General features: G+C 50.0%; 1 protein-coding gene across 1 annotated transcript in view; it reads right to left on the bottom strand.

Annotated features, from left to right (window-relative positions):
* Positions 1-14,235, bottom strand: part of INTS1 (integrator complex subunit 1) — a 46,572-nt gene that overhangs the window by 27,421 nt on the left and 4,916 nt on the right. Inside the window, exons 4-19 of the mRNA XM_032230987.1 lie at positions 13,967-14,104; positions 13,705-13,864; positions 12,124-12,229; positions 10,856-11,042; positions 10,184-10,329; positions 9,163-9,304; positions 7,608-7,784; positions 6,781-6,889; positions 5,913-6,033; positions 5,716-5,793; positions 4,505-4,662; positions 3,736-3,832; positions 2,906-2,997; positions 2,376-2,436; positions 1,092-1,289; positions 849-978 (exon numbers count right to left, since the gene is read on the bottom strand). Coding sequence (XP_032086878.1) covers positions 849-978; positions 1,092-1,289; positions 2,376-2,436; positions 2,906-2,997; positions 3,736-3,832; positions 4,505-4,662; positions 5,716-5,793; positions 5,913-6,033; positions 6,781-6,889; positions 7,608-7,784; positions 9,163-9,304; positions 10,184-10,329; positions 10,856-11,042; positions 12,124-12,229; positions 13,705-13,864; positions 13,967-14,104 — 2,100 coding nt within the window. The remainder of the gene's footprint in view (positions 1-848; positions 979-1,091; positions 1,290-2,375; positions 2,437-2,905; positions 2,998-3,735; positions 3,833-4,504; positions 4,663-5,715; positions 5,794-5,912; positions 6,034-6,780; positions 6,890-7,607; positions 7,785-9,162; positions 9,305-10,183; positions 10,330-10,855; positions 11,043-12,123; positions 12,230-13,704; positions 13,865-13,966; positions 14,105-14,235) is intronic.

A 14,235-nucleotide genomic window follows, 5' to 3' on the forward strand; every position in this document is an offset into this window, starting at 1 on the left:
TACCACACAAAAGTAACAAAAGGCAACAGTAAAAATATTGGGCTTTCTGTCTGGATGATCTCTTGTGACGAGCCAATGGACAGAGAATGGAAGCAGTTCGCTTCCTCCCATAATTGGGGCATACCAGGGGTTGTGACACTATAGATAGATAGATAGATAGATAGATAGATAGATAGATAGATAGATAGATAGATAGATAGATAGATAGATAGATAGATAGACAGACAGACAGACAGACAGACAGACAGACAGACAGACATAGAGGGAGATAGATAGATAGATAGATAGATAGATAGATAGATAGATAGATATAGATAGATATAGAGATAGATAGATAGGTATCACAAATGCAACACACACACACACACATATAATCGCTATCATCATAGCTCATCCTTCATATGACTACAGTTGTTTTAACGTCCCTTTGTAACAAGCATTCCAAAATTTAAAACAAAACCACATAGTGGCATTCCCTTATCTATTTTCAATATCATCCAGCCACATCATACCTTTATAACACATTCAAAATAAAAATTGTTTAATAACAAAATTTTTAGATCTCTTTTCTTAATCATTGTTTACAACTTATATCCAAGTTCCCTTTTATTCTGTCCATACAAATTATTACTTTATTATTATTATTATTATTATTATTATTATCATTATCAATCATTTATTTAGGGATAGTTTTGACTATCGTAGTTTAAGGACCCCTGATTTAGTGCAATAGAAAAAATGCAAATATTTTTTTCTGCGGACCACAATAATTTATTCACCAGTTGCCGAGCGCTGTTCTAGGCAGAGACAATTCAAGGCAGAGCCTTCCAGCCCTCCGTGCCACTCACCTGCCTCTGGATGATGTTGAGCAGGAAGTCAGGGTGCCGGCTACGGCACAAGAGGTGCCCCAGGCGCAGGGACTGGTTGAGGCTCTTCACCTGATCCAGGACGGGCTGAGGGGGCCTGCGGGGAGGCCCTCTGCGAAAGGAGCAAGAAGGGTGAAGAGAGCAGGCCGGGGGAGCACCCTGACCCAGCTTCAAGAGTCTGCAGCTGCGAGTCTCCCCCCTTGGAAGGTCCCCAGGGATTCTTACTGGGGATCCAAGCTGGTCAGCTGGGACAGGAGGAGGCTGCTGCTCTCGGTGATGGTCTGCTTGGTGGAGGCCGCGGCCAGGTGGCCCTCGAAGGCCAGGATCTCCTGCTTCTCCCGCTGAGAGATCTGCAGTTCGCGGCTGATCATCTCCGTACGGGTTTCTTCGTCGGTCAGAGTGCAGGGAGGGTAGGAGTAATTGCTGACAAACGGAAAGGGAAAGCGAGGAAACCCATTTTATTGAGACGAGGGTTTGTGACTTGACGCTAATGCTGGGAGTGTCACCCTTTTCTTTTTAGGGTTCAGGCCTGCCACCCTTTCTACGGTGGGAAAATGGGACGGGGGAATTATACGGAGTTGGGTGATTTGTAGCCATAACAACATTCTTCTTAGAAAGCCAAGGTCATCTTCGTCTCTGCAACTGGCCGGATGAGGATGGGAGGAATCTGTGTCTCCGTGGCAGTGGAACATTGGACCATGGGATGGGACTTGTGGGTGTGAGGGCAAGATCTTGAACTTCCAACTGGGTGGGGAAAACCTGGAAGCTTTCAGATTCGGGTTTTTCCCAGATGTGCCAGTGTGACATCTCTAATAAAGTGGGACTTTGAGGAAACCCGAGCCTTGGAGTTTTATATCATTGGGTGGGTTTTTTGGAACCCTGACATCGAAGGGGGGGGGGGAGCTCAAAATAACCTCAATGTCAGCGTTTCAAGTAACATGCCGATAGCAAACAGAGCCGAGGTGGCGCAGTGGTTGACTCAGCCTTCCATCCTTCCGAGGTGGGTAAAATGAGGACCCGGATTGTTGTTGGGGGCAATATGCTGACTCTGTAAACCGCTTAGAGAGGGCTGAAAGCCCCATGAAGCGGTATATAAATCTAACTGCTAACTGCTATAGATCTCCGAGGCAGGCAGATTCTTCAAAGAACAGTTTTATTTGGAGATATCATTATTGGCACAGAGTGGTGAAAACTGACTCTTGAGAATTCCCGCAGTTTTCACCTGCTTGGAAGCAAAAGTTTCCCTTTCCCCCAAACAATCAGTTACATTGTCCAATCGAGGTGCCGGACAGTTGGAGTGTCCTTGGTTCCCAGGGGAAAGTAATTTTGTTTTGGCTACAAAAGCCCAGCTCTCTCTATTCCCTCCTCCCGATCCCTCAACTCCAGCGGGGCAACGCTTAAAAAAAAAAATTGGCCTGGGTGAGGCAAAGTTCAGGGTTGTCACTCCCACCTTTTAAGATGGGGAAAAGGGAGGAATTTGGGGACAGATTCTCCCCAGTTCGAACCTACTTGGTCATCACCATCTCCATCAGCATCTTTAGGGTGGGGTAGTCCTCCCAAGCCGTGAGACCTGCCAATCAAACCAAAGGAGGATGGGGGAGAAAAAAGCCCAATTCAGAAACATGGCAATCGAAGCACCAACAATACCTTAAACAAAATCTCTGGAGAGTCACTGACAGATCGTTAGGACAATTTTAAAGTAAAAAACAAAGGGAGGGAAAACACGTACCATTAATCCAATGGCAGGATTCAAAAATTTTTACTACCAGTTCTGTGGGCGTGGCTTGGTAGGTGTGGTTTGGTGGGCGTGGCAGGGGAAGGATACTGCAAAATCCCCATTCCCTCCCGATCAGCTGGGACTCCGGAGGCAGAGAACAGATGGGGGCGTGGCCAGCCAGAGGTGGTATTTACCGGTTCTCTGAACTACTCAAAATTTCCACAACCGGTTGTCCAGAACTGGTCAGAACCTGCTGAATGCCCCCTCTGCATCAGTCGTGCCCCCCCCCCTGCAGGAAAGGATTCCCGCTGTTAAGACTCACCGATGTTTTCCGGATTGAATGCAGCCACCACGAGCAACAGAGGCCAGGCCTTCCAGTAGAGGGTTGAAATAGCCAGATTTGGAGGCTGGTACCTGCAGGAGAGCCAAGGATATACAATAAGATCTTGTCGTGTTTTCACAAAATAATGCAAGATACGAAAGGAAAAACAAATCAGGACAGAGTGGGGGTTATTGTCCCATGTTTGCCGTTCAAAAGAGAAGGAGGAGGAGGAGGAGGAGGAGGAGCAGGAGCAGGAGGAGAAGAGTAGGAGGAGGAGGAGGAGGAGGAGGAAGAAGAAGAAGAAGAAGAAGAAGAGGAGGAGGAGGAGGAGGAGGAGGAGGAGGAGGAGGAGGAGGAGGAGGAGGAGGAGGAGGAGGAAGAGGAGGAGGAGGAGGAGGAGGAAGAAGAAGAAGGGGAAGGGGAAGGGGAAGGGGGAGAAGGAGAGTGATTATGGGGTCCTTGGTGCCAGTGGTGGGATTCAAAGAATTTAACCACCGGTTCCCTGCCCTAATGATTTCTTCCAACAACCACTTCACCAAACTGCTCAGAAATTTAATAACCGGTTCTCCTGAAGTGGGGCAGACTGGCCAAATCCCACCACTGCTTGGTGCTCTCCAACCAAGGAAAGACCCTCCCCAGGAGGAATGAAGGAGAAGGAGAAGGAGAAGGAGAAGGAGAAGGAGAAGGAGAAGGAGAAGGAGAAAAATAATTATGGGGTCCTTGGTGCTCTCCAACCAAGGAAAGACCCTCCCCAGGAGGAATGAAGGAGAAGGAGAAGAAGGAGGAGGAGGAGGAGAAGAAAAACGAAGGAAGAATCTCTCCACAATTACCCCGGAGGCAGCTGGATGTTCTCGGGATGGTGGTAGGTACAGAGGTTTAAGACGGCATCGATAAGTTGAATCCTCTCCACTCTCAGGACGTCGACATCTGAAACCCACAATGGGAGGAGCAGGAAGGCATAAAAGCAAAGAAGAGGGATGATAAAATTGCCCGCAGGAGGTTGGGCTGGATTTCTACAGGGGTAGCTAATAGCCCACAGAGATTCTTGATTCAGGCAGCCCAGGGGACCGGAGCGGGCGGGTGGGGGGGAAGCCCTGGTGGCGCAGTGGTGAGAATGCAGGATTGCAGAGGGACTCTGCCCACTGCCAACAATTCGATCCTGACCGGCTCATCTTTCCGAGGTGGGTAAAATGAGGAAGGAAGGAAGGGGAAAGGGAAGGGAGGGTGGGAGGGAGGGAGGGAGGGAGGAAGGAAGGGCCATGGTGGCTTAGGAGTTTCAATACAGCAGTGCTGTAAATTCTGCCCACTGCCAGGAGTTCGACCCTGACCGGCTTAAGGTTGACTCAGCCTTCCGTCCTTCCGAGGTGGGTAAAACGAGGACCCAGATTGTTGGGGGCAAGAGGCTGACTCTGTAAATGGCTTAAAGAGGGCTGTAAAAGCACTGTGAAGCAGTATATAAGTGCTAAGTGGGAAGGAAGGAAGAAGGAAGGAAGGAAGGAAGGAAGGAAGGAAGGAAGGAAGGAAGGAGGGAGGGAAGGAAGGAGGGAAGGAAGGAAGGGCCACAGTTGCACAGTGGTTAGAATGCAGTAGGGGGCTCACCGTCCGCCTGCACAGCCGCTGCCCGTTTCACCAGGTGATCGGCCAGCTCCATGGCGTCAGCGGGGCCGAGGGGAAGGTCCCGCGACAGACCAATGACCAGGATACGCATGAGGGTATCCTCAAGGATGGGCACTTCGGAGCAAAGGCGGAGGAAGAAGCTGGCCAGGAAGAGAAGGAAGGAGGGGGGGGGGGGAGAGATGCTTAGCAGATTCACACCCAGAACAACAGATTGATTTTCCCAACAGAAAAATAGAATGAAACTTTACAGTCACTTTGAATCTACGCCAATCAGCAAGATTTCATTACACCCAGCTTTCAAAAGATAAAACCATTATGCCTATAGACACATCCACGCACACATAAGACACAGAGAAACATCACAATCTAGTTCGGATGTCTACATGCGCAAGAGCCGAGGTGGCGCAGTGGTTAGGGTGCAGTACTGCAGGCCACTTCAGCTGACTGTTATCTGCAGTTTGGCGGTTCTAATCTCACCGGCTCAAGGTTGACTCAGCCTTCCATCCTTCCGAGGTGGGTGAAATGAGGACCCAGACTGTGGGGGCGATATGCTGACTCTGTAAACCGCTTAGAGAGGGCTGAAAGCCCTATGAAGCGGTATATAAGTCTAACTGCTATTGCTATGGCAGGAAGGAAGAATATTCTGAGTTTACAAGAAAGGGTAAAGGCTTAAGGGATAAAGCTGTCCCAGAATCTAGTCGTCCTTCTGTAGGTTCTTCGAAACCTCCTCCCAGAGGGGAGCAACAGAAACAGAACCTGGAGGGGGGGGTGTCTCTCACACGGCTTCCAATGCTTTCAACAAACCACTTAATGGTGGTTTGGGTACCAGGCCAAGCCACTGATGATGGTTTCCGAGTCACAAGCAGGGAAATTCTACCCCAAACCAGGGGTGAAATCCAGCAGGTTCCAACCGGTTCTGGAGAACCGGTAGCGGAAATTTTGAGTAGTTCGGAGAACCGGCAAATTCCACCTCTGGCTGGCCATGCCCCCCATCTATTCTCTGCCTCCCGAGTCCCAGCTGATTGGGAAGGAATGGGGATTTTGCAGTATCCTTCCCCTGCCACACCCACCAAGCCACGCCCACGGAACCGGTAGTTAAAAATATTGATTTTCACCACTGCCCCAAACCTTTGAGGCCCCCACCCCCCCCCACCCCTGCAGGGTTCTAGGTTCAAGTCAGGCTCCAGATTTACTTGCGGTCGCTCTCGGGGGGCCAATTATCCCATTTGTAGTAGGTCTCGGGTTGCTCTGTGAACAGGACTTTGTGGAGGCTGTTTTAACAAAAGAGAGAGAGAGGGGACAAATGTGGGTAAGTTTCTCGGGGATCCCCCTTGCAAGGAGGGTTTCCTTGACGGAGACACCCCCCCCCCCTCGGAGCCCCTTCTGTTACCAGTGTATGTATTCCTTGGGAGCCAGCTTGGTGATGGAGGGGACCACCGTGTGCAGCCACCAGACGGCGTCTCGCTGGATGGCTGCGATCTGGTTCTGAAAAGCCCGCAGCCCTTCCAAATCTGGAGAGAAACAGGAGGTTATAAATCAATAAACAAACAAACAAACAAACAAACAGGAGGTTCATTCATTCATTCATTGAATTTCTATGCCGCCCAATCCTGGAAGACTCCGGGCGGCTTACAGAAATGAAAAAAGAATTAAAAAGAATTATTAAAAACAATGGGAAACAACAGAGTTAAAAAGGAACACAACAGACACCCAATCAGATGGGGCTGGACCTCCATCAAGGGGTCAACCACCCTAAGCCTGCTGGAAAAGCCAGGTTTTAATGGCTTTGCGAAAGACCAAGAGAGTGGGTAGGGCCCAGATCTCTGGGGGCAGCTCATTCCATAGGGCAGCTCTTCTCAGGACTGAATCTGGGTTGGATTAATAGCAATAGCAGTAGACTTATATACCGCTTCATAGGGCTTTCAGCCCTCTCTAAGCGGTTTACAGAGAGTCAGCATATCGCCCCCAACAACAATCTGGGTCCTCATTTTACCCACCTCGGAAGGATGGAAGGCTGAGTCAACCCTGAGCCGGTGAGATTTGAACCGCTGACCTGCTGATTTAGCAGTAGCCTGCAGTGCTGCATTTAACCACTGCGCCACCTTGGATCCCACCTTGGGGATTAACCCCAAATCGGAGTTCTTCTCTCACACAGACCCCCTTTCTATCCCCAAGGTCCAGGAGGGATTGAGAAACTCGGGTGATGGGACTCTCAACCTCCCCCCCACCCCCAACCCAGCCGTAAAGCGAAGCCTCACTTTTCTTCTCCCCTTTGTCCCAGGCCACGCCGGCTTCCTTCACCTGGGCGGTGATGCTGAGCATCATGGAGACGGCCAGCAGGTCTGTGATGTGGATGACGAAGCGGTCCTGAGACAGCGAGAAGGGGGAGGAATTGAATTGAATTGAATTTTATTATTTGTATGCCGCCCTTCTCCGGGAGGACTCAGGGCGGCGAACAATTCAAGGGGGGGGAAAAGGGGAACATAAAACGAAATACAGATAATTAAAATACGCAAGAGTCACACAACCACACAAGTCGAGAGGGGAGGGGAACTCATCACCCCCAGGCCTGCCGGCACAGCCAGGTTTTGACGGCTTTTCGGAAGGCCTGGAGAGAGGTGAGGGTCCGAATCCCTGTGGGGAGTTCGTTCCAGAGGGCTGGAGCTGCCACAGAGAAGGCCCTCCCCCGGGTAATAGCCAGGTGGCATTGGCTGGTAGACGGAACCCGGAGGAGGCCAACCCTGTGAGATCTAATGGGTCTGTGGGAGGTAATTGGCAGCAGGCGGTCTCTCAAGTACCCAGATCCAATACCATGAAGGGCTTTATAAGTTACGACTAGCACCTTGAAGCGTATCCGGAGACTAATAGGTAGCCAGTGCTGCTCGCGGAGGATAGGTGTAACGTGGGTGTACCGAGGTGCACCCACAATCGCTCGCGCGGCTGCGTTCTGGACGAGTTGAAGTCTCCGAATACTCTTCAAGGGCTGCAGAGCGGGTTAAGATACCCGTGGAGCCCCGACGGGTGCAGAACGATGGGAGTGGGTCTCCCGGGGACACAAAGCTAGGCGCTGCAGCGCATTCCTCACCTTGAACTCCATGTCAGCGTACTGAGGCTCCTTCCGCTCCTGCATGAGCCCCAGGCAGAAAGCCTGGAAGTTGATCTCGTGCTTGGTCTGCTTGATGATCTCCCGCAGGAGAGCCCGGGAGGCCCTCAGGTAGTCGTCTTTGTTGGTCAGCAAGTCTTGGAAAACCATGGCCAGGAACTGAGGGGAGGGGAATGAGAGGGAAGAGAGAGAGGAAGAAAGGAGAGGGAGGGGAAGGGAAGGGAAGAGAAGGAAGGAAAGGGAAGAGGAGGAGAGGAGTGGAGGAGAAAAGAGAAGGAGGGAAAGGAAGAGCAAGGAGAGAAGGGAAGAGAAGGAGAGAAGGGAAGAGAAGGAAGGGAAGAGAAGATGAAGGCGGAGAGAAGGGAAGAGAAGGAGGGAAGAGAAAAGAAGAGAAGGAGGGAAGGGAAGAGAAAGGAAGGGAAGAGAAAGGAAGGGAAGAGAAGAAGGAAAGGGAAGGGAAGAGAAGGTGGGAAGGGAAGAGGAGGAGGGAAGGGAAGAGAAAAGAAGAGAAGGAGGGAAGAGAAGGGAAGAGAAGGAAGGGAAGAGAAGATGAAGGCGGAGAGGAGAGAAGGGAAGAGAAGGAGGGAAGGGAAGAGGAGGAGAGGCGTGGAGGAGAAAAGAGAAGGAGGGAAGGGAAGAGAAGGAAGGGAAGAGAAGATGAAGGCGGAGAGAAGGGAAGAGAAGGAGGGAAGAGAAAAGAAGAGAAGGGAAGGGAAGAGAAAGGAAGGGAAGAGACGGAAGGGAAGAGAAGAAGGAAAGGGAAGGGAAGAGAAGGTGGGAAGGGAAGAGGAGGAGGGAAGCGAAGAGAAAAGAAGAGAAGGAGGGAAGAGAAGGGAAGAGAAGGAAGGGAAGAGAAGATGAAGGCGGAGAGGAGAGAAGGGAAGAGAAGAAGGAAAGGGAAGGGAAGAGAAGGAGGGAACGGAAGAGGAGGAGAGGCGTGGAGGAGAAAAGAGAAGGAGGGAAGAGAAAGGAAGGGAAGAGACGGAAAGGAAGAGAAGGAGGGAAGGGAACGGAAGAGAAGAGAAGAGGAAGGAGGAGAGAAGGGAAGAGAAGGAGGGGGAAGGGAAGAGAAGAGAAGGAGGGAAGAGAAAAGAAGAGAAAGGAGGAGAGGAGAAAAATGTTTCATGGCAATCAGTGCCAGGATCAAGCAAGAGGATTTTCGATGACAGTGAAGGGCTCATGCCAGGAAAATCATCCAGAAGGGCTTTCAAAAAAAGTTTTCTTGCAAAAACCATAGCTCCCTCTTTATGACCAAGACCAAGAAGTCCTCCAGAGGGGGTGGGCTGCTGGGACCCCATGGGACAAACCTGCCCCCTTCCTCACGAGAACGCTGGCCCTGAGTTCCCGGCAAATTCAACTTGAGTGGGAACCCAGCTTGTCCCTCCACATACACCCCCAAAGGCAGCACTCAAGGGAGACTTCTCCTTCCCACACCCCAGAAGTGTGGGAAGGGGAAGCCAGGGAGCCCTTCCCTTCCTTGGGGTTTGTCGTCCCTCTCTTGGCGCTGGCTGAATCTGGGGCTGGGCCTCCAAGATACCTTTGGCGCCAGTTCTGGGCTGTGTTGAAGGACCGTATACAGGATCTGCATATTGTTGGGGTTTCTGGCGTTGGACAGTTCGTTGAAGATCACCGATTTAACCACCGTGCCCAAGTTGTCCCGGTGAGCGTTCAGCAGCTCCCTGGAAGATGCTCAGGATCAGAAGCAGCACCATAGTTCCCCCCCACTCCCCCAAATCCCAGTCAGCGGCCTGATGGAAGATGGGCCCCTCCAAAGACGGTCCAACTTTAGCAATCTTTAAGATTTAGAATATAGAATAACAGAGTTGGAAGGGACCTTGGAGGTCATCTAATCCAACCCCGTGCTTAGGCAGGAAACCCTACACCACTTCAGACAAATGGCTATCCAACACCTTCTTAAAGATTTCCAGTGTTGGGGCATTCGCAACTTCTGGAGGCAACTTCTGTTCCACTGATTAATTGTCCTCACTGTCAGGAAATTCCTCCTCGGTTCTAAGTTGCTTCTCTCCTTGATTGCTTAATTGTTCTAATTATTCTAAGTTGCTTCTCTCCTTGATTAATTTCCACCCATTGCTTCTTGTCCTGCCTTCAGGTGCCTTGGAGAATAGTTTGACTCCCTCTTCTTTGGGGCAACCCCTGAGATATTGGAAGGCTGCTATCGTGTCTCCCCTGGTCCTTCTCTTCATCAAACTAGACGTACCCAGTTCCTGCAACCGTTCTTCGTGTGTTTTAGCCTCCCAATCTTTGTTGCTTTTCTCTGCACTCTTTCCAGAGTCTCAGCAACTTTGGTTGTTATGGACTTCAACTCCCAGAATTCCCCAACCAGCATGGTTTCACTGGGGAATTCTGGGAACTGAAATCCACAGGTGTTCAAAAGTTTCAAGATTGGACCGTCCTGGTGTAGAGAACCATGATGGGGGTTCTCTAGCACTACCCATTAGGCCTTCTCCATCACGTAAGATTCCCCTGCATGGCCTTGCCTGGAGCATTCATTCAATGATTCCCCCCCGCCCCCTCCGGTCCCATTTCTGTCTGCCTACCTCACGCAGAGCATGTAGTGATTGAGAAGGACTTTGGGTTTCAGGCGGATCTTGATGAGGTTGGAGACCACTTCCACGTCCTCAGAGCTGTGGGTGTTGCAGTTCATGCAGACAGACATGAGCAGATCCTGGGCGGGTCGCGTGAGCTGCAAAAAAAAAGGGGGGGGGGAGGGGGCATTTGAGTGGGCTGCATGGGCTCTGCGACAAACCCCCACCCGGTTAGGATGGGGAAAAGCCACGTGAGATCCTGCATGATAAACACGTCAGTTATTGAGTCATTTAGCTCGGCATTAATTTCTGAGAGGTAATAATGTTCTAGGATCTCGGGAAAGGGAGAGAGATAGAATAGAATACAATAGAATAAAAATGGAATAACAATAGAACAGAACAAAATAAGAATAGAATAGAATAATAAATAGAATAGGAATAGAAATAGGAATAGAACAGAATTCTTTATTGACCAAGTGTGATTGGACACACAAGGAATTTGTCTTTGGTGCAGATGCTCTCAATATCAATATAAATCGTAAGGACGCAAGCAGCAAAGTTACAGTCCTGCAGTCATAAGTGGGAGGAGATAGGGGATAGGAACGATGAGAAGACGAATAGTAATAGTAATGCAGTGAATAGTGAATAGTTTGACAGTGGGGAGGGAATCGGTTGTGAAGCTACCTTGGGGTTCTGCAGCCACATTTCCAGTCTCTGCACAGCCATCTGGCGAATCTCTTTGTAGCCACAGGTAGCGGTCAGAAGGCGCAAGAGATTCCGGGAGACGTTGTCCATCGGCTGGCGCCTGTTCAGCTGGTCCCGCAACATGTCCAGGACGTATTCCTCCACGCTCTCAGCAAGGTCGTCATACCTGGGCCAAAAGAGTGGCACTTTTACAAATTCACCTGGTGCTTCTAGGACAGTGTTTCTCAACCTTGGCGACTTTTAAGTCCCGTGGACTTCAACTCCCACACTGCTCTAGGAGGTGCTCCCACCTCAGTCCAGGATTCAGAGTGAGTAAAGGCATCAAAATGGAAAAGGAGAAATAATTCTTGAAGGGCAGCTGAAAGACGTAATTATCAGCTATGTTTAATTAAAGGAAAAAGGGGGGGTTGGTTTTCACGAGAATTATCCTTAAAATAAGGGACGCGGTGGCTCGGTGGCTAAGACGATGTGCTTGTCGATCAGAAAGGTCAGCGGTTTAGCGGTTCGAATCCCTAGCGCTGCATAACGGAGTGAGCTCCCGTGACTTGTCCCAGCTTCTGCCAACCTAGCAGTTCAAAAGCAGGTAAAAAATGCAAGTAGAAAAATAGGGACAAACTTTGGTGGGAAGGGAACAGCGTTCCATACGCCTTCGGCGTTGAATCATGCCGGCCACATGACCATGGAGACGTCTTTGGACAGTGCTGGCTCTTTTGCTTCGAAATGGAGATGAGCATCGCCCCCTAGAGTCGGGAACAACTAGCACAGATGTGCAAGGGGAACCTTTCCCTTTCCCTAGCCTTAAAATATTGACATAATTGGTTTATTTTATTTCTTCCAAAAGCCCCAGCATCCTTTCGGCCGATTCTTCTGTACAACAACAATCCTCTACTGGGCTGAGATTAAGGGATTGGCTCTTAATCTTGCATGGTTGAGGGCAGATTTGAATCCGGGACTCTTTTCCGCTTCAATGACAGCATCTCTGATCTGACAGCACTGAGGCTAGGAAAAAAAAGCAGAATTCCCCCATGGCAAGAAAAACGTGTCTTCCTGGGTGAAGGAAGATCTCTTTTGGTGAAGGAGGTTCTGTAAAGGTAGGGAGATAGGTGAGCCTGAAGGGCCCCCGAGATGCCTTGTAGGAAGAAGGCCTCAAGGAGGGAACGTCTCAACCTAAAACCTTTTTAACATCTGTACGCAACTTTCCCTGGGGACGCACGAAGACAAGCAGCAGAGAGAGGGGAAGGGGCTACCTGGGCATCAGGTGGGCCTCCTGCTCAGGGCTCATTTTGTCCTCCGCTATCAGCAGTTCGCTCTGACTGTCTTCTTCCTCTGGGACAGAAGGATGAGGGCTGTTTCCTAGAAAGCCGCAAGGGAGAAGGAGAATCATTCCCAGGGAAGCCCAGTCCGAAAGCCCACAAGGAACTGCCCTTTGCACCTGTAAACTTGGTGTCAGGCCTGCAATTATATTCCTTTTAGAATTTTGGCCTGCCAAGGTGGCGCAGTGGTTAAATGCAGCACTGCAGGCTACTGCTAGATCAGCAGTTCAGCGGTTCAAATCTCACCGGCTCAGGGTTGACTCAGCCTTCCATCCTTCCGAGGTGGGTAAAATGAGGACCCAGATTGTTGGGGGCAATATGCTGACTCTCTGTAAACCGCTTAGAGAGGGCTGAAAGCCCTATGAAGCGGTATATAAGTCTACTGCTATTGCTATTGCTATTTCTCTTATTTCATTATGCTGTTTCTTTAGTATAGTTGATGGGAGGGGGGAATAGACAGGAGTAGGATTGTGGAATGTATTGTTGTCATTCTTTACTAGAAGCCAAGGTCATGTTTTGTCTCCGCACCAGTACACCTGACCGGAAGAAGCTGGGTGTGGATGCCAGCGTGGAAGAAGAAGATTGGACCATGTGATGGATTGTGGGTGTGGGGACAAGATCATGAACTTTTAACTGGGTGGGATTCTGATGTCATTTCCAGAATTGGGATTAACACAGATGTGCTACGATGTCTGCTTTATTAAATTGGAACTATAAGGATCGTTTTGCCTTGGACTCTGATTTAATTCTACATGATACGTGGAACGCTGACATTTGGCTTTGAACCCCTGTCCACCCACTCTTGGCAGATAGAGTTGTAGGCTCCTGGAGGGCTTTGGCCCTGCCTCTTATTGGCCCCCATTTAATGTTGCATCTCTTCAATCAACTGTAGCAAAACCACGGTGTGTGTCCCTAATATTGTTAAATCCTAAAGCAGTTGAATTCTCCAATCTTCCTTCCTCCTTTCCTCCCTTCACTCCTCTTTCACACTCCTTCATCTCTTTCATTTTTACTTTTTCCTTCCTTCCTTTCACTCTTCCCCTCTTTATCTCTCACTCTCTCATTTTTACTTTCTCCTTCCTTCCTCCCCTTCCCCTCCCTCTCCTTCCTTCTCTCTCTCTGTTCCTCTTACACTCTCCTTCCTTTAGCTCTCATTTTTACTTTCTCCTTCCTTCCTCCCCTTCCTCTTAACCTCCCTCCCTTTGTTCCTTTCACACTTTTTCTTTCATCTCTCTTATTTTTACTTTCCCCTTCCTTCCTTCCTCCCCTTCCCCTTCCACTCCCTTTCCTTCCTTTCCTTCCTTCCCTCTCTCTGATCCTCTTACTCTCCTTCCTTTATCTCTCATTTTTACTTTCCCCTTCCTTCCTTCCCTTCCTCTTTCCCTCCCTCCCTTTGTTGTTTTCACACTTTTTCTTTCATGTCTCTCGTTTTTACTTTCTCCTTCCTTTCTCCCTCCCTCCCTCCCTTTCTCGAAACCTACTGTATCTTCATCTGCTCCCCACAAGTCCTCTTACCAGCACTGAGGTCTCCTCCACCGCGTCCAACCTCCCCGTGAGACAAAATACTTTTCGGGGGCATCTTGGTGCCAAAAGCCGTCTGGATGTTCTCCACGAAGGTCTTGCAGTGGGGGCTGTCCACCCAGATCCGTTCCCCCAGCGAATCCTCCATGTAAACCTAGGGAGGAGGGAGGACACCGTCACCTCTTCCCCGAAGTCTCCAGGGTCCCCTTCAACGCTATATAAGAGCACCACCACCCACCCCCCCGCAGCAGCTCACCTTGACAAATATCTCGGGCCAGTTTTCGTCCTCTTCGTAAGCCGCCATGAGAAGGTTGCAGGCCAGAACAGACACCAGGCTGTTCCCTTTGGCCTTGAAGTTGATGGAGGCATCTCGGCGGAGGAGGCTGCACAGCGCCTGCAGAAGCAAAGGGGATCCTGAGCAGTCGTAACATATAAAGCCCTTCATGGTATTGGACCTGGGTACTTGAGAGACAGCCTGCTACCAATTACCTCCCAAAGACCCGTCAGATCGCACAGGGTCGGCCT

Source organism: Thamnophis elegans, chromosome 14 (genome assembly GCF_009769535.1).
Source record: "Thamnophis elegans isolate rThaEle1 chromosome 14, rThaEle1.pri, whole genome shotgun sequence".
Taxonomy (NCBI): Eukaryota; Metazoa; Chordata; class Lepidosauria; order Squamata; family Colubridae; genus Thamnophis; species Thamnophis elegans.